Raw genomic sequence first — 20,871 nt, 5'->3', positions numbered from 1 at the left:
GAGTACCGCACTATCACAACATAAATTATAGTAGGATAAAAATGAAGCAGTGCAAATAACAAATTGGCACAGCTAAAAGATGATGAGGAACTTCATTTAAAGTTTTTTTAAATTTGTGGTAACCATCCTGTGAATGCAGAAGGGAACCTTTTAGATCACATAAACAGATACAAAAATATTAGATTTATTGATAGATTTCCCAAGATACTTCAGAATGTTTATCAAAATTTCCAATCTCTTGACCTGTTTTCAATATCAATTTCTAAGGAGTTCAGAAAAACACAAACACTGTTCTAGTCACAAACTCCAGTTAATATCATTCATAACACAGCAGTAGGCAGGTTCTGAATTTTATAACAGATAAATAATGTTGGAAGATTTGGAAAAAGCCATACAGAAAATTTGGCGACATACAGAAATTGGATGGAGTGGGGAGGGGTGGTAGACCATAAGATCATGTAGGGAATAGCAGAGGAAACTGAGAATTCTGAAGGAAACACCATGAGGAATAGATACTAATGTGGGTCAACAAACTATAGAATGAAGACTGGTAGGACAGTGCAATAAAGGAATTTAAGAAGCAGAGAGGGAATGCAGTTTAGTATTGGGGAATTGACAGAATAATGGTAAGAGTTGAAATAAATAACATTCTGATATTGACTAACCAATGATCTGAAACAGTTTTCTGCACTTTTTGATGAGGGAGATGAAGATTACCAACAGATCAAAACGTACAAAGCTGTTAGCTAAATACTGGCAAATAGATTCCCACTTGTTGGGAATCACAATTGCTTAGTTAATGTACAGAAACTGAAAGAACACCTACAAAGTAACAAAACAGCTGAAAAATTGTGTAGATATTTATCTGCCCAATCTGGAAAAAAATACAGCATGAAATTTTAAGTTTTATGTTTTATTTTATCTGCATAATAAAGGTCCTTTCATGGAAAGGGCGTCAGTGAATGTAAAATATTTTAGACTTAAAACTAGATCTTTAATGTATACAAATAACAATTCAACTGTTCTATATAACAAATATTTAACCCCCCCAGCAAATATAATAGGGGTTTAGACAAACATAATCTATTTCTTCAACATCTAAATAAACATAACTTGCATAATTATCAGTGCTTATTTATAATACTGTAATAAAGTTCTAAACAATACAACATGATTGTTCTTCAGCATTTTAAAGCAATCCTCGAGGAAGTGTACATATAGATTTTCCAAATCTACAAACTAGGTAACAAATGTTATTATGGTTTATAAGAACATAATGCAGGTTTGAAAGAAATATAAATAATTCATTATACAACAGCTTGCACGTTCAGCTCCTCAGTTCACAACATACTAGCACTACCAATGTGTGTGTGTTTGATTAAGTGAACAAGAAAATACATGAAGAAGGAAAAGAAAGCAAGTCTGCATGGCAATTGATAAAGGGAAAGGAGTTTAGGAGAAAACAATATTTGGCTTATAGGGGAAAAATGTAAATAATATTAACATTTTTAATCTGGTTGATTTATCCTAGCTGCTCACGTACTGTCAGGTTGCAGGCAACACGTCAGGATGTCGGCATTCAGTTAGAGTACCTCAAAGGAAGTCACAGAGAAAACAGTGAATGTTAACTAAAATGCGACCTGGACCAAGTGTTTATGATTTACAAAGCACTCAAACCATCGTGTTTTTACCAGAATAGGGAAGATAAAGTCCAAATCTTACATAGGAGGGGCATTAGAATGTAATATAAATTACTTGGAGACAGAGCTTAAATAACAACTAGGTAAACATATAAAAGGACAAAGTACTTAAGAATATGGAGAAAGGACAAAGACACAGACTAGATGCTCAGTTCCATTTGAGAGGGCTGAATAATCATCACTTTAAAGTTTTTTTTAAACAAGCACATTACAAAGTAATAAATATAATAAGGACAGGAATTAATTCTGCCTCTCTTCATCTCAGTATCTGAACTCTCACCTTCAAATCATCCATATTGTGGTTATTTGGTCTATATTGCTAACTTTTCATTATTTTACAGTGGACTGCATTAGTCATATATTCTCTTACTCCGAAGAACATTTAAGGCAGTTAGGCACGCATCAGCATCAAGGCTGCTCTGAAAAGCAGGGCAATGCAATTCCTCATATTAAGTCTTTTTTTGTGTTCAGGAAATTTTTGTTCCATACTCAGGTTGTGTATAGTTTTAGGAAGGCCAGCATTCATGGCCCATTAGTAGCTGACCTTGAAGCTGATTAAAAAAAAAACTGCCTTCTTGAAGGACTGCAGTCTGTGATGAAGCTATTCTCAAGAGTGATACACACAAAATGCTGGTGGAACGCAGCAGGCCAGGCAGCATCTATAGGAAGAAGTACAGTCAACATATCGGCTGTATATTAGGTTCTGTATATAAGAGTGATATTAGGTTCAGCGCTGCTGGGCACAAAGAAAAGGCAATATATGTTGAGGTTTATGGCTTGGTAGAGAACTTGGATTGCTTGGTTCTGTGTACCTGCTGTACATGTCCCAAGTTGTTTTTAAGGAATTGCTGCTCTGATTCCCATTGATGCAACAATCCAATAATTTCTGTTTTTATGTCAGTCTTCTGGAATTCAACTCTTTTATCCAAGTTGAGACTAAGATTTTAATGAAATCAAAACCAAGTGGCGTTAAAACAATATAAACTAAGATGTGCCACATGAGTTATCTAGAATGGATCATTCATCTACTCTGCCCTTGTATAGATAAAGATGGTAGCAAACAGTTCAGCCTCATCTTTTACACTCATGCTATCATGGAATATTCATGGAGCTTTCTCCGTAGTTCAGCAGCTTTCATGTGTCAACACTGCAAGACAACAGTTTTGATTCAATCTGTTGGGTCTTGGATTGCTTAAATGCGCTCATATGCATGCCATCCTCCATTGTAGTTTCACGGAAACAGCTCCCATTTTCAGATATGTTTGATGCTGTTTCTTATGTCTCAGTGAGAAACCAGATATTGGTTTGACGTTGATACTAGAATGAGGTATATGGTTCATCCGTGAGGTTACAAGATGTGGTGAAGTACAATTTTGTTCTTTCTGATGGATTACAGTGACTCGTGGTTCCCCAGCTTGCAGCCACTAGAGAAAACAAGACCATGGCATTTCTTTCCACGAGGATTCTGTGATGGTCCATCACTTGCAACGTTGTCAAAGACGTATACTTTGATCATGTAGATCTGTGTAGATTATATCAGGTGGGTTTATCTTTCTCATCAATTTGCCCTCTGCCAGCTATAATCCCCATTTTAGCAACCTAGACAATAATTTTGCTGTTAAGCCTCTCTAAGTATTGGATATTGAAGTTTTTCCTTGCTGCCTTGGACTGATTCATTGTCTGAGGAGTGATAATTTACATAATTTTAATTTTTACATTACAATATTACTGAAAAGTTTGTTTCAAATGAACACTTCCAGAATACACCAGCACAATCTGGCTCAGTTTATCACAAGCTATATCACAACTCTATCTAGTGGAAACAGAAAAAGTAACATCAAGAGGTAGGCAGGAATATGAAACTGCAGTGGATTCTCTCCTGAGTGACACAAAAAATGTTGGAGGAATTCAGCAGGTTAGGCAGCATCTATGGAGATGAATAAACTGTCGACATTTTGGACTGGACTGAGATTCTTTCCTTCCATTTTAAGAATGATGATTTTCGTAATTTCAGTACAACCTTACTTGAAACTATTTAGTCATTAAGGTGGATACTTGTTCTACCACCTCTAGAGTCAGATTTATTTATCACATGTATGTTAAAAGATACAGTGAAATGCATTGTTTGTGTTAACAACCAGTACAGCCTAGATAAGTGCTGTGGTCAATCTGCAAGCATTGTCACACATTCCAGCACCAACGTAGTATGCCTCCAATTTTTCTTTGTTATGCAGTATTACCACAGTATTACCCATCATGGCTGGACTTCTAGTTTCCTTTCTAACTCAGCTATTCATCACTCTGCAGTGATGCCAAAGTAATAACCAATTATTTGTCATCTGAAGCATCAGTCCTTTTACCATCCATTAAAGATATCTGTAAAATCAGCATAATCATTCATTGTTACTTACTAGCACATATTTAAATTCCTCTTTAAAGCAGAGAGGAATGTAAAAATAAAACAGTCAATAATTTTCTGGAGAAAATATTCTATCCTTCTCATACTCCTTGCTGAATAGTTTGTTAAAAGTTAACTTTCAGGTTAGCTTACTCCTGAAACACAATTTGGTCTTATAGCTGAAGGAGTAATGAATGAAGGTCACGATGGCATGCAAACAGAAGTTTTTCACTGTATCTCAGTGAAACTAATTCCACTTCCATTCTATATAATTCACAGCTTCCCAATTCATCAGTATTGGAACACCTCACAAATTTGCTGCACTATCTGCATTTTTCTCATTTGGACAAATGTCAAATTGCTTGCAGAGGTCACCATCAACAAAAATGTGCTGGTTTCTGAAATATGAATTAGGTATAAAATTCATTACAGCATTACCACAGCAAGTTCCAAAATACTGCAATAAGTGCTGCTGGCTCTGACAGCGAGTCTTCAGCTAGGATGATGAGGTATAAAATAATCCATTAAGGTATTTGCAATAATTACTTTAAGGGTCAAGTTTTTGAATGTTTACTCAGTGTGGGCTCTTACTGGAGAATATTTTGTGTTCCTTCTTTAATACTCAAAGTAGATCAGTCCAAGTTTTGCTAGTGAACATATCCATTGTATTTATACAGTCTTTAATTACACCACAAATTCCATTAGTTGTTCATCTCCAAGAAGATCCAAGGACAGACAGTTCATTGAACGTTTACCATAGAAAGTGGACTTAGTCTTACAATCTGCTGTGGAATAAGTATAACAAAATTGGCTATCCTTGTCCTCATAGATACAGCCAAAAGTGTAGCTCTGAGAGTTGTCTGAAGACAAAGTAGAGCACAAAGGTGGTTGTCGTTGGTACAAGCGTACATCATCTAAACTCTGACTGTGCCGATCAGTTGAGTTTCTTGACTTAGAACGCGAGGCCTGTAAAGATGAAGAGACATTTATTCATTCATTTGAAGTTCTGAAAACTTACTCTACCCTGGGATGTACCTGCACTATTTTTTTTGTTTATAACCCTGTTATTACCAGAGGAAAACTGGTATTACAAACACGTTATAGGAAATAAAGCAAAAAGATGGGTTCACCTTGTAAAATTAAAAGAGACCCAAACTGTTGATTTGTTGATCAACATTGTAAATGCTTGTGCCAAACAATCAAATTAGTGAGACACAATTTCTCCCACACAAAGTCATCCTATTCCTTCTCGGTTCCTGACCTTCCTAAAAATATTTTTGTCCTGAAGTGAAACTGGAATGTACTTATTTACAAATCACTCACTCTCAGTCTGGATATTCAACAAACTCTTTCTGGCAGAAATCATCCACAAAGCAAATTCTATATCAAGGCTGCAGTGGCTGATATAATTCTCCAATGCACTTCTACAACTTGGTGTGGGAGTCATACTGAGAGTGCTCAATGGTATCTATTCCTGTTCTAAGATCACCTGCCATTAAGGTCTACTGAGGCACACAGTTGTACTGGAATATCTACTGGGTATTGAATCACTTTCCTTCAATTGCAGCACCAACCCTTCCCTTCAGTTTTACTCAAAACTCCACAATTGCCCAAATCTCAGGCCCTGATCTGCCATGGCTACTCTGAACAGGTTGATTCTGTCAGTCTAAGTCACTAATCAATTTGGCTACAGGTACACATGTGGCATAACAATGAGACCAGAAGACACAGGAACAGAATTAGGCAATTCAGTCCATTGAGTCTGCTCCACCATTTTCTTTCCCTTTGTCAAGCCCATTCTTCTGTTCTCCCAGTAACCTTTGGCACCCTTAGAACCTACAAACCTCTGCTTTAAGTATACCCAATGACTTGACATCTGTGGCAATGAATTCTACAGATTCACCACCCTCTGGCTAAAGAAATGCCTCCTCATCTCTTCTAAAAGGAAGTGCTATTCTGAGGCTGTGCACTCTGGTCCTAGACTCTCCCATTCGGATAACCAGGATTTCTAGGCAAAGTGTTTCAATGAACAGACTCTCCTAATAAAACAGTAGATGAGCTCTCATAAATTTAGTACATGTTGAACTACTCAGAGAATGTAAAATACAAAGAATTGGATAACAGTTTCTCAACCAGATGTTAAAGCCCGCTCCATACCTGTGAGAGTGTGTTAACACTATGCCCTTGAAGTTTTACTGAAGGATCACATAAACTCTCAATGAGTTCATTACTAATACCTATAAAATTAAACAGACTGTCAATTCATGGATAAAATAGCATCAGAATCTATCATTTTCCAGTAGAATATCAGTTCATAATGGTACTATTTAGTATTGTTTTAGACTCTATTAGAAACATTTCCAGATACTGTAACTGGACAAGATTTCGGCCAGGAGACACACGAGACTGCAAACGTTGGAATTTGGAGCAACACACAAAACACTGGAGGAAATCAGCAGGTCAGGCAGCATCTATGGAGTGAAATGTACAGTCCACAATTTTAGATTGAGATGCTTCATTTGTCCAGATGAAAGGTCTCAACTGTCCATTTCCCTACATGGATGCTGCCTGACCTATTCAGTTTCTCTAGCACTTTAAGATTTTGACCAGTATTGTTAAGGTCACTTCTCTGGTTATCATTTGTTAGCATGCAGTCCAATTGTGTTACGAAAGTGACATAACAGGGGTTTCTATCATCCTTAAGTTGAAAAATAATATTAGCATCCTCAGCAATAGGCATTCTCTGTAGAATTCTGTAACATCTTTCAAGGAAAAGATTACCTGGTAAAGGCTGAATAATTCAGAATGTACCAGATCAGGAGCAATAACCAATCTGCTGTAAGAACTGAAAAAAGCAGTGGATATGGCCCAGACCATCACAGTAAAGCTGTCTCTTCCACTGAACACAGAGTACTGTCACAGGAAAGCAGCACTCGTCATCAAGGACCCCAACCACCTGGGTCATGCTCTCTACACTCCGCTGCAATCATGAAGGTGGTAATAGAGCCTAAGGTCCTGCACCGCCAGGCTCAGGAACAGCTATTACCCCTCAACCATCAGGCTCCTGAACCAGAGGGGACAACTTCTCTCGCTCCATCACTGAACTGTTCCCACAACCTATGGACTCATTTTCAAGGGCTCATCTCATGTTCGCAATATTTATTACTTATTTATTTTCCCTTTTGTATATGCACAGTTTGTTGTCTTTTTCAATTTGTTCGTTTGTTGGGTACTATCTTTAATTGATTCTATTTTGTTTCTTGGATTTACTGTGTATGCCTGCAAGAAAACAAATCTCTGATCCCTGATTTAACCCTAGCTTAATCATGGGGCAATTTACAATGACCTACCAACTAGTATGTCTTCGGACTGTGGGAGGAAACTGGAGCACCCAGAGGAAACCCACGGGGTCACAGGGAAAATGTATATGACAGGCAGTGGCAGGAATTAGCCAGGGTCAGCTCTACTGTAAAGTGTTGTCTTAACACTATGTTACCATGCTGCCTTGATCCGATTCTTGCACTGCTTTTCAAACCCCCCCATATCCTCACACTCTTTGCCAGGTGTGTATTCTCCTCCAGTTCTGCAACCTTCTTGAGATATCTGAGCTTTCCCAATTCCACCTTCTTGAGGATCCCCAATCTCCTTCACTTCACCATAGATACATATGCCTTCAGTACCAAAGTTGTAACAAACTTAAGTGGACAATTTAAAAGTTTCCTTACTTTTAACTACTTGCTTTAATTTTGTCCTTAAATCTGTTACTGCCTGAATATGTATTTGATAGCATGTATAAGATGATGAGAGGCACTGACAGAGTGGACACCCAGAGAAGAAATAGCTAAAACAAGAAGGGGGCATAATTTGTAATAATTGGAGGAAAGCACAGAGGGGGGTGTCAGAGGCAAGATTTTTTTTAAACAGAGAATACTGGGTGCATGGAACATGCTGCCAGGCATGGTGGTACAGGCATATATATTAGAGACATTTAAGAGACTCTTAGAAAGGCACATGGATGAAAGAAAAATGGAGAGCTATGTGGGAAGGAAGACTAGATTGATGTTGGAGTAGGTTAAAAGGTCAGCACAGCATTGTGTACTGAAGGGCCTGTACAGCACTGTCCTGTTCTATGGTTAAATAAAAATTTTAAAGTTTAGCTTTATATGGAACATACAATGAAATGTGTTTGCTTCAACAATAAACATAGTGTGAAGATGCTTTGACATGCTTCCCACATAGCATGCCCACAACTTACAAATCCTACCCCATACACCTTTGGTACTGGGACAAAATCAGAACACCTGGAGGAAACCCATGCAGTAATGGGAAGCTACTTCTATGGTTTCACGTGAAGTATTATTTGATAAGTATTTATTTGCGTAAATTGTCTTCTAATGTTTTATGATGCTAAAAGCAATGTAAGTGCATAAAACAAATTCCATCCATTTAAGGTATGGACCTTGAGACCAGCCTCTTTCCATATCCAAGTGAAAGTCACTATATAATAAATAGTCGTTACCAATTTCTGACTCGCCTTGCTGATAATCCTCTTCTTCCAGGGTGTCGTCGACAGATTCACCTTCAATCAGACAGTTTGAATGTGGTATCCTAAGTAAATTATTGATAGGTACCTCTTCTTCTGTAACAGAAAATAGAAGTACTTTATTATTGAAGAATCTTGATTTAAACATGATACAATTTTATAAAACCGCATACCACTTCATCAGTGTTTCTGCCTATTATACACAGTGTATTACATAAATATACAAAGTTTGTACATTTATTTCAGTATACAAGCTATCCTTAGCTAATGAACCAACCATGACCATAAGATATACAAGCACAATTAGGCCATTTGGTCCATCGAGTCTGCTCCGCCATTTCATCATGGCTGATCCAATTTTCCTCTCAGTCCCAATCTCCTACCTTCTCCCCATATCCCTTCATGTCCCGACCAATCAAGAATCTATCAACCTCTGCCTTAAATATACATAAAGACTTGGCCTCCACAGCTGCCTATGGCAAAAAATCTCCACAGATTCACCACTCTCTGGCTAAGGAAACTCCTCCTCATCTCCATTCTAGAAGGATGCCCCTCTATTCTAAGGCTGTGTCCTCTGGTCTTAGATTCTCTCACCATAGGAAATATCCTCTGTATATCCATTCTATCAAATCCTTTCACTATTCAATATTTTTTCAATGAGGTCACCTCTCATTCTTCTGAATTCCAATGAATACAGGACCAGAGCTATAAACGCTCTTCACATGACAAGCCTATTCAATCCTGGAGTCATTTTCGTGAACCTCATTTGAACCATCTCCAGTTTCAGCACATCCTTTCTTAGATATGGGGCCCCAAAACTGCTCCCAATACTCCAACTGCTTCATATAGTCTCAACATTACATTCTTGCTTTTATATTCTAGTCCTCTGAAATGAACGTTAACATCATATTTGCCTTCCTCACCACAGATTTAAGCTGCAAATTAACCTTTAGGGTTCTCTGCACGAGGACTCCCTGTCCCTTTGCACCTCAGATTTTCATATTTTTTCTCCATTTAGAAAATAGTCAACCCTTTCATTTCTTCTTCCAAGGTGTATGACCATACACTTCCCAGTGCTGTATTCCACCTGCCATTTCTTTGCCCATTCTCCTAATCTGTCTAAGTCCTTCTGTAGCCTCTCTATTTCCTCAAAACTAGCTGCCCCTTAACCTACCTTCAAATCATCTGCACAACCTTCTACGCTCCAAAGAATGAAGACCTAACTTGTTCAACCTTTCTCTGTAACTTAGGTGCTGAAACCCAGGTAACATTCTAGTGAATCTTCTCTGTACTCTCTCTATTTTGTTGACATCTTTCCTATAATTCGGTGACCAGAACTGTACACAATACTCCAAATTTGGCCTTACCAATGCCTTGCACAATTTTAACATTACATCCCAACTCCTATACCCAATGCTCTGATTTATAAAGGCCAGCATATCAAAAGCTTTCTTTACCATCCTATCCACATGAGATTCCCCTTTCAGGGAACTATGCACCATTATTCCTAGATCACTCTGTTTTACAACATTCTTCAATGCCCTACCATTTACCATGTATGTCCTATTTGGATTATTCCTACCAAAATGTAGCACCTCACACTTTCAGCATTAAACTCCATCTGCCATCTTTCAGCCCACTCTCCTAACTGGCCTAAATCTCTCTGCAACCTTTGAAAATCTACTTCATTATCCACAACGCCACCTATCTTAGTATCATCTGCATACTTACTAATCCAATTTACCACCCCATCATCCAGATCATTAATGTATATGACAAATAACATTGGACCCAGTACAGATCCCAGAGGCACACCACTAGTCATCGGCCTCCAACCTGACAAACAGTTATCCACCACTACTCTCTGGCATCTCCCATCCAGCCACTGTTGAATCCATTTTACTACTTCAATATTAATACCTAAAGATTGAACCTTCCTAACTAACCTTCCATGTGGAACCTTGTCAAAGGCCTTACTGAAGTCCATAAAGACAATATTCACTGCTTTACCCTCGTCAAATTTCCTAGTAACCTCTTCAAAAAATTCAATAAGATTTGTCAAACCTGAGCTTGCATGCACAAATCCATGTTGACTGTTCCTAATCAGACCCTGTCTATCCAGATAATTATATATACCATCTCTAAGAATACTTTCCATTAATTTACCCACTACTGATGACAAACTTACAGGCCTATAATTGCTAGGTTTACTCTTAGAACCCTTCTTAAACAATGGAACCACATGAGCAATACGCCAATCCTCTGGCACCAACCCTGTTTCTAATGACATTTGAAATATTTCTGTCAGAGCCCCTGCTATTTCTACACTAACTTCCCTCAAGGTCCTAGGGAAATATCCTGTCAGGACCCAGAGATTTATCCACTTTTATATTCCTTAAAAGCACCAGCACTTCCTCCTCTTTATTCATCATAGTTTCCATAACTTCCCTACTTGTTTCCCTTACCTTACACAATCCAATATCCTTCTCCATAGTGAATACCAAAGAAAAGAAATTGTTCAATATCCCCCCCCCCCCCCACTTTTGGCTCCACACATAGCAGTCCACTCTGATTCTCTAAGGGACCAATTTTATCCCTCACTATCCTTTTGCTATTAATATAGTTGTAGAAACCCTTTGGATTTACTTACACCTTACTTGCCAAAGTAACCTCATCTTCTTTTAGCTTTTCTAATTTCTTTCTTAAGATTCTTTTTACATTCTTTATATTCCTCGATCACCTCATTTATTCCATGCTGCCTATATTTGTTGTAGAATTTTCTCTTTTACCGAACCAAGTTTCCAATATCCCTTGAAAACCATGGCTCTCTCAAACTTTTAGCCTTTCCTTTCAACCTAACAGGAACATAAAGATTCTATACCCTCAAAATTTCACTTTTAAATGACCTCCATTTCTCCATTACATCCTTCCCATAAAACAAACTGTCCCAATCCACCCCTTCTAAATCCTTTTGCATCTCCTCAAAGTTAGCCTTTCTCCAATCAAAAATCTCAAGCCTGTGTTCAGTCCTATCCTTCTCCATAATTATATTGAAACTAATGGCATTGCGATCACTGGACCCGAAGTGCTCCCCAACACATACCTCCATCACCTGACCTATCTCATTCCCTAACAGGAGATCCAACACTGCCCCGTCTCTAGTTGGTACCTCTTCTCTAGTTGCTGCAAAAAACTATCCTGCACACATTTTACAAACAAAATAAAAGGGAGTTGAGAGTTGATATTGGACCACTGGAAAATTATGCTGGTGAGGTAGTAATGGGGGACAAAGAAATGGCAGATGAATTTAATGAATACTTTTAATCATTCTTCACTATGGAAGACAGCAGCAATGTGCCAGAGGTCTGTGAGTGTCAGGGAGAAGGAGTGAGTGTCATTGCTATTACAAAGGGAAAAGTGCGAGGCAAACTGAAAGGTCTTAAGGTGGATAAGTCACTGGACCAGATGGACCACATCCCAGAGTCCTGAGAGTGGTTGCTGAAGTGATAGCAGATGCATTGGTTATAATCTTTCAAGAACACTTGATTCTGGCATGGTCCCAGAGGACTGGAAGATTGGAAATGTCACTGCACTCTTTCAGGAGGGAGGAAGGCAAAAGGAAGGAAATTATAGGCCAGTTAGCCTAACCTCAGTGGTTGGGAGAGTGTTGGAGTCTATTATTAAGGATGAGGTTTCGGGGTACTTGGAGACTAATGATAAAATAAATCAAAGTCAGCATGGTTTCTATAATGGGAAATCAAACCTGACAAATCTGTTAAGAGTTCTTCGAGGAATTAACAAGCAGGGTGGACAAAGGAGATGTAGTCGATGTCATTTACTTGGATTTTCAGAAGACATTTGATAAGGTGCCACACATGAGGCTACTTCACAAGATAAAATCTTATATTGTTACAGGAAAGTACTGGCATGGATAGAGAAATGGCTGACAGGCAGGAGGCAGCAAATGGGAATAAAGGAGGGTTTTTCTAGTCGGCTGCCAGTGACTAGTGGTGTTCCTCAGGGGTCAGTATTGGGACCTCTACTTTTCACATTGTTTGCCAATGATTTGGATAATGGAATTGATGGTTTTGTAGCAACGTTTGCAGATGATACAAAGATAGATGGAGGGGTTGGTAGTGCTGAGGAAGCAATGCAATTGCAGCAGGACCTAGACATATTGAAAGAATGGGCAAAAAAGTGGCAGATGGAACTCGGTGTTGGGAAATGTATGTCAATGCACTTTGGTAAAGGAAACAATAGTGCTGACCATTATCTAAATGGAGAGAAGGTTCAAACACCAGTGGTGTAGAGGGATGTAGGAGTCCTCATGTAAGACTCCCAGAAGGTTAATTTGGAGATTGAGTTAGTGGCAAAGAAAGCAAATGCAATGTTGGCATTTATTTCAAGGGGAATAGAATATTAAATCAAGGAGATAATACTGAGGCTTCATAAGACACTACTCAGGCTGCACTTGGAGTATTGTCAACAGTTTTGGGTCCCATATCTCAGAAAGGAAGTGTTGTTATTGGAGGAGGTTCATGAGGGTGATTCTGGGAATGAAGGGGTTAACATATGAAGAGCATTTGGCAGCTTTGGGCCTGTACTCACTGGAATTTAGAAGAATGTGAGGTACTCTCATTGAAACCTGCCAATGTTAAAAGACTAGATAAGGTGGATGTGGAGAAGATGTTTCATATGGTGGGGGTATCCAGAACCAGAGGGCACAGCCTCAAAATTGAGGAATGACCTTTTAGAATAGAGTTAAGGATGATTTTTTAAAAAACTTATTTTAAGCAAGAGTCGTGAATCTGTGGAATGCTCTGCCACAGACTGCGGAGGAGGCCAAATCTGTGGGTATATTTAAAGCAGAAGTTGATAGTTTTCCTGTTTGGTCAGGGCATCAAAGGTTATGGTGAGAAGGCATGTGTATGGGGTTGAGTGGCATCTGGAATTAGCCATGAGCAGACCCGATGGGCTGAATGGCCTAATTCTGCTCCTACGTCTTTTGGTCTAATGATATACTGCCTAGTAGGTTAATTGTTCATTGCAAATTGTTCTGTAATTAGGTTAGTGGTTAAATTGGTGGGTTACTGGGCAGTGCAATTTGATGGGCCCAAAGGTCCTGTTCCACGCTGTATCCCTAAATAAATAAAAATGAAAGTAAGAGTCTTATTTATTCAGAATTCTATAATCTGAACAGGTAAGAGTTAATTTTCTAAAAGTGCATTTTTATCTGTTTCAAAAGGACATTTCAAAAAAATGTTTAACATAAATATCCAGTATCTCTCAATGTATCTCGTCATAGTTCTTGCACCTAATTTGTCAATCTGCACTGCTCTTCCTCTGCAATAGTAACATGATATTCTGCATTCTGTTATTGTCTTCCTCTAATACTACCTCTGTTATTCTGCATAGACTGATCTATCTGGATCGCACTGAATCTTAGTTCCAGTGATGACTACTTTTTAAACCAATTGGTAAGATGATGTTTAAGTGATTAGGAGAATATTTCTGTAGCTTGAATTATTCTAGTTTACCAATATACAGCCATACAATGCTACAGCATAGAACATAAGAAATAGGAGGAGTAGGCATCCAGCCCGTCAAGCCTGCTCCACCATTTGATAAGATCATGGACTCATCTCCACCTACCTGCCTTTTCCCCATAACCCTTAATTCTCCTGCTGTGCAAAAATCTGTCCAACCTTGTCTTAAGTATATTGGGCAGAGAATTCCATAGATTTACCGCTTCTTGGGAAAAGCACTTCCTCCTCATCTCCATCCTAAATTTACTTCTCAGAATCTTGAAGCTATGCCCCCTAGTTCTAGTCTTACCTACCAGTGGAAACAACTTGCCTGCTTCTATCTTACCTATCCCTTTCATAATTTTATATATTTCTATAAGATCTCCTGTCATCCTTCTGAATTCCAGCAAGTATAGTCCCTATGACTCAATTTCTCCTCACAGTCTAACCCCCTCATCTCTGGAATCAACCTAGTGAACCTCCTCTGCACCGTCTCCAAAGCCAGTATATCCTCCCTCAACAAAAACAAGAGAAAATCTGCAGATGTCAGAAATCAGCAACACACACAAAATGCTGGAGGAACTCAGCAGGCCAGGCAGCATCTATGGAAAAAACAGTCAACATTTTAGGCCGAAACCCTTCAGCAGGACTGAAATCCTTCCACAACAAGGAAACCAGAACTGCACACAATGCTCCAGGTGCAGCCTCACCAGTACCCTGTATGGCTGCAGCATAATCTCCCTGCTCTTAAATTCAATCCCTCTAGCAATGAAGGCCAACGTTCCATTTGCCTTCTTGACAGCCTGCTGCACCTGCAAACCAACCTTTTGTGATTCATGCACAAACATTCCTAAGTCACTCTGCACAGCAGAATGCTGCAATTTTTAGCCATTTAAATAAAAATCTGATCTTCCATTTTTCCTTCCAAAGTGGATCACCCCCCCCCCAATTATCAACATTGTACTCCATTTGCCAGACCCTTGCCCACTCACTTAACCCATCTATATCTCTCTGCAGACTTTCCGTATCCTCTGCACAATTTGCTTTTGCAGTCAATATAGTATCATCAGCAAACTTAGATACACTACCCTCGGTCCCCTCTTGCAGATCATTAATGTATATTGCGAACAGTTGCAGGCCCAGCACTGACCGCTGTGGCACACTGCTCACCACTGATTGCTAACCCATGTATCCCAACTCTCTGCTTTCTATTGGTTAACCAATTGTCTATCCATGCTAATATATCACCCCAACAATCTAAGTAAATAACATCCATCTGTTCCCCTCTATCCATTGAGCTCATTATATCCTCAAATCACACCAGTAAGTTTGTCAAACAGGACCTGCCTTTGCTGAATTCATGCTCCATCTGCTAGATGGGTCCATTTATTTCCAGATATCTCGCTATTTCTTCTTTAATGGCAGCTTCAAGCATTTTCCCAACTACAGATATTAAACTAACTGGCCTATTGTTACCTGCCTTTTGCCTACATCTGTTTTTGAACAGTGTGTAACATTCGCTGTCTTACAATCCATTCAAACCTGCTCAGAGTCCAGAGAATTTTGGTAAATTATCACCAAAGCCTCTACTATAACTTATGCCATTTCTTTCAGTACCCTGGGATGCATTCCATCAGGACCAGGGGACTTGTCTATCTTCAGGCCCACAAGTTTGCTCAGCACTACCTCTTTAGTGATAGCTATTGCTTTTTAAAGTTTTCCCAATCTTCCAGCTTCCACAATCTTGTATGCATGAGCTTTTAGTTTGATGCCTTCCTTTATTTCCTTAGTTATCTATGGTGGGCTCCCCCACCCTTACTGTCCTTGCTTTTAACTACTTTGATTGAACACCGTGAAAAATCTCTTTGAAAGTCTTCCACTGTTCCTCAACTGTCCCACCATATAGCCTGTGTTCCCAGTCAACCCTATCCAACTCCTCCCTCATACCGTTGTAGTCTCCCTTGTTTAGGCATAATACACTGGCTTTAGACTGAACTATTGCACCCTCTATTTGTATGAGAAACTCAATCATACTATGACCACTCTTTCCAAGAGCATCCCTCACTACAAGATCACTAATTTTACATGTCATATTCAACAGGACAAGATCTAAGAAACCATGTTCCTTTATAGGTTCAGTTCTGAAAGTTTATAGTTGCTGTTCAAGAAAGCTATCACCTATGCATTCCATGAAGTCCTCCTCAAGACTGCCTTGACCAACTTGATTCACCTAATCTACGTACAAGTTAAAGTCCACCACGATAACTGCTGTTCCATTCTTACATGTTTTTAGATATTTCTCGGTTTATTGCTCGTGCCACTGTAATTTATTATTCAGTGGCCAATAGATAACTCCTACCAGTGATTTCCCCCCTTACTATTCCTAATCTCAAACCAGATAGATTCAACATTCTGCTCCTGAGATCTTAAATAGTGTCTCACTATCACCCTGATCTCATCCTTAATTAAGAGAGCTACCCCACCTCCCTTACCTTCCTTATTACCTGATGTCATGGGATATTTAATTCCCAGTCCTCTCCACCCTGCAACTACATTTCTGTAATGGCCACTAAATCATACTCCTTTATACTGATTTTTGCCACAAGTCCACTGACCTTGTTTCAAATACTATGGGCATTTAAATAAAGTGTCCTTACACTCATTGTGCTCTTAAAATCTAATAATCTTTGTCTCTTTTGCCCTTGACTTTTCTGCACTTCACCCTTACTTTTTTCTTTTTTAACTTATGCTTTTACTCTATCCACACTTTGCTGAACTTCTCACCAATGTCCGTACCATTATTCTCTGTCCGATATTTGTTGTTGCTCCCAATTCCTGATGTATGGGAGCTCCCACGGCTTATCATGGAACTACAAGATTGAGCCATACTGTGCGCAGCTTCACTGGACAATGGCTCATCCACTGCCATTTCTGCAGACATTCTGTATCTTGAATCTGCCTCAATTCCAGAGGTGTGTGAACTGCTGTGGCTGACCGTTGACTGACGAGAGGGACATTTGTTCCTTTCGCTTCCCTGGCTGCTCCCACTGCCATGGGAATGTGCATCTAGTCGTTCGAGATCCATCTCAAAGGCATCACTGATGTACGATTCTCTGTAGCGCTTTTTATCTGTAGAGTGAAGAATTACCTTTCATATTAATGCACAAACCATACTTCCCCAAAAGAAATGCACAATAAATTAGTTAGGTTATTCACTGTCTCAGATGATTAAAAGAGTAAACTGACAAACTTTGGAGCTGATATGTCTAATACTGAACTGATCACTGAACACAACCTAAGAACTCACCTTCAATGACTCTACAACTCATATTCTCAGTATTATTTATTTACTTAATAATATTATTATTTTGCATTTTCACGGTTTGTCTTCTTTTGCACAGTGGTTGCTTGTCAGTTTTTCATTGATTCTATTGTATTTCTTGTTCTACAGTGAATGCCTGCCAGAAAAATGAATCTCAGGGTTGTATATGGTGACATATACATACTTTGATAATAAATTTACTTTGAACTTTAATTCCATGCTTTGTAAGTGGGATTACTAAATGAAACAATGGGTTCTTTGCCTCTCCATTGATCACAGGTTCCCAGCCTGGTGACCACTGACCCCTCAGTTAATGGTAGGGGTCCATGGCATAAAAGAAAATTGAGAACCCCTGCCATAGAAGCTGCCTGGCCTGCTGAGTTCTTCCAGCATTTTGTGTGTATTCTTTATTACTGAAGCTTTTGCAGTACTAGTTTCTTATGAAAACAAGATAAATACACTATTATTGGCATTTGTATATTGGCTAGTTCATTGGAGATTGAAGAATTGTGTGAATTACAAGTATTACAATCATGTTACAATCAGAGAAATATACATAGCAATCAACACAAAATTCTGGAGGAACTCAGCAAGTCAGGCAGCATTTATGGAGAGGAATAAATAGTCAATGTTTCAGGTGAGACTCTTCATCAGGGCTGGAAAGGAAGACGCCAGAAGCCAGAAAATGAAGGTGGGGGGGGGGAAGAGGGGAAGGAGATCAAAAGTTCAAAGTAAATATATGTCGCCATATACAGCCTAGAGATTCATTTTCTTGTGGGCATAATCAAAAATTTCATGATAGAATAATAATAATAATAGAATCAATGAAACATTGGTTGAAACAAGAAATGATTAACAGTAGTTTATATTCCTATCACAAGATGGCAGCAAGAGCTCAGTCAATTACGAATACTCGGTGTGGCACCATGTCACGATGATGTACAACCCAGGATTTCCATTAATGGATAACTGAAGGTTTTTGTTTTGAGTTTATAATGAAAAGGCCTGAACTTTTTCATTCAGGTTTCCATTTTCAGTCCAAATACCTGAGAGAAATCTAGACTTACAAAGAACAGTTTTGGTTGGACCTTTCTGTGGCTCTCTGCTTTTATTGCTGCATGCTGACCAGTCTGTCCTTGAATCTGACACTGTCCTTTGGATCTATGCCACACAGGAAAACTGAATAGCCCAGAATCGGCGGCTGAGTGGCAAAGTTACTAGAGATGCTGCCAGTGAGGTGGGTTCAGTCTTGACCTCTGGTGCATTAAGTGTGGAGTTTTCATGTTCTCCCTGTGATTGTGTGGGTTTCCTCCCACAGCTCGTGTTAGTCGATTAACTGACCATTGTAAATCACCTCTACAGTGTCTGCATAAAAGATAGTAGTTAACGTGGGTTGGAGTGGAACATGGAAACATTGAACACTACATCATACTACAGAGCCTTCTGTCCACAATGTTATGCTGAATTTCTAACCAATTCTAAGATCACTCTAACCCATCCTTCCTACATAGCCCGCAATCTATGTGCCTATCTGTAAGTTACTTAAATGTTCCTAACAAATCTTCTGCCACCCAACACCCTAATCTCAGTGATCCTCTAATATTCCCCCCCATACTTCCCTCCAATAACCTTAGAATGATAAACACAATAGGTAGTGCAGATGCTGGAAATCCACAGCAATACACACAAATGCTGGAGGAACTCAGTAGGTCAGGCAGCATCTATGGAAAAGAATAAATATTTGGCTTGAAATGTCAGCTGTTTGTTCCTCTCCATAGGTGCTGTCTGACCTGCCTAATTCCTCTAGCATTTTCTATGTGTTCACCTTAAAATTATGCCTCCTGTATTAGCCTCTTCTGTCCACGGATAAAGATTCGGGATATCCACTCTATCTATGCCCCATTTCATCTTGCACACCTCTATAAGTCACCTCTCACATTTAAATGTTAAAAATTAACCTTTTTAAGTGAGAAGCGCTCCCTACATTGTGATTCTTAACGTTGTATTTCTCCATGCACCTAATTAATCTGTTGTGTTCTCACCTTCTGTTTCTTCCATTTTCCGGATCTGTTTGAGCACAGGCTGAATGTTCATATAGAGCCGGTGACTATTGCTGAGGAGCTGCAGGAGATGCTTGGATCGGAATGGACAGCCTGTGTAATAGATCAACTTCCGAGCCGAGGGCAAACCATCCGGCTGGATCTCAAATTTCTTTCCCTGGAACAAAAAAGGTATCCAAGTGTTAACTCACATGCAAATCCTCTGAAATTCTGCTTTATCTCCTTTAGTTACACCTATTCAATTTCACGTAGGGCAGCAGGGTAGCGTAGTGCTATTAGGAGTTAGACTAACCACTATAACTTTACGGTGAACACACACTGACACTTTGGTACAAGTCTCAGGGTTTGATGGATCTAGATGGCCAGTAGTAATATTCACTTCTTGTTTAATACTTCATTGGCAGCCTTGGGCTTTCATGGAAATTTCTTCCTTAGTAACTGGTTTGATCACACCCAACAGCAACCACCTGTCTCACGTCACCATAGCAAAACGACCAAGAGCTGGATATTTGGAAAAGCTCTCAACACACTTGGGCTTTGTTGGCAAATTAACAATGGAGGATCGGGGTTCAATTAGTTTCTACGTCTCTCTTCAGTTTCCTTTGGGTGCTCCGGTTTCATCCCACATTTTAAAGATGAACAAGTTAGTAAGCGTTAGTAAGTTGTGGGCATGCTATGTTGGCTATCACTCCCTCTCTGGTCATCATTCTGCCCATATCTCAAATGGATTCATTCAGAAAACAGCTTTTAACTGTTAGAAAATGGTGAAAGGGGTGCCACAATAGAGTAGTGGTTTGCGTGATGCTACTACAGCTCAGGGCATCGGAGGTCAGAGTTCAATTCCGGCATCCTCTGTAAGCAAGTTTGTACGTTCCTTCCCATGTGCCTGTGGGTTTCCGCCCACAGTCCAAAGACATTAGTCGGTTAATTGGTTACTGTAAATTGGGGTCATCCCCAATTGTAAATGTACTGTAAATTGTATCATCGGGGTCTCTCTTCCCGCCATTACAGACATTTACACCACAAGCTGCATCTGCAAAGCTAACAGCATTATGAAGGACTCCACGCACCCTTCATACAAACTCTTTTCCCTCCTGCCATCTGGCAAAAGGTACTGAAGCATTCGGGCTCTCACGACCAGACTGTTTAACGGTTTCTTCCCCAAGCCTTTAGACTCCTCAATTCCCCGAGTCTAGTCTGACACCAACTTACATACACACATTCTCTCAACTGAACACCACTCCACTCCCTTTGCAATTTTTGCTTATTTCTTTCTCAATTCCTGCTAAAACATTGTTTACGTTTACATCATTTATTATTATA

At 39.3% G+C, this 20,871-nt stretch overlaps 1 protein-coding gene across 5 annotated transcripts in view; it reads right to left on the bottom strand.

Annotated features, from left to right (window-relative positions):
• Positions 1-894: 894 nt before the first annotated feature.
• LOC140730755 (FERM domain-containing protein 6-like) overlaps positions 895-20,871 on the bottom strand; it is an 86,053-nt gene continuing 66,076 nt past the window's right edge. For 4 of the 5 annotated variants that reach the window (XM_073051603.1, XM_073051608.1, XM_073051605.1 and 1 more), the window contains 5 exons: positions 19,531-19,705; positions 16,963-17,295; positions 8,618-8,737; positions 6,256-6,335; positions 895-5,064 (listed from right to left, as the gene is read on the bottom strand). In XM_073051603.1, the coding sequence (XP_072907704.1) occupies positions 4,783-5,064; positions 6,256-6,335; positions 8,618-8,737; positions 16,963-17,295; positions 19,531-19,705 (990 nt within the window). In that variant the 3' untranslated portion in view covers positions 895-4,782. The remainder of the gene's footprint in view (positions 5,065-6,255; positions 6,336-8,617; positions 8,738-16,962; positions 17,296-19,530; positions 19,706-20,871) is intronic. The other variant, XM_073051606.1, reaches the window with a different exon arrangement.

The sequence above is a fragment of the Hemitrygon akajei genome, chromosome 7, assembly GCF_048418815.1.
Source record: "Hemitrygon akajei chromosome 7, sHemAka1.3, whole genome shotgun sequence".
NCBI classification, from domain to species: domain Eukaryota; kingdom Metazoa; phylum Chordata; class Chondrichthyes; order Myliobatiformes; family Dasyatidae; genus Hemitrygon; species Hemitrygon akajei.
Note: the sequence above shows the minus strand (reverse complement) of the source record. Positions and strands in the feature narration are given on the sequence as shown.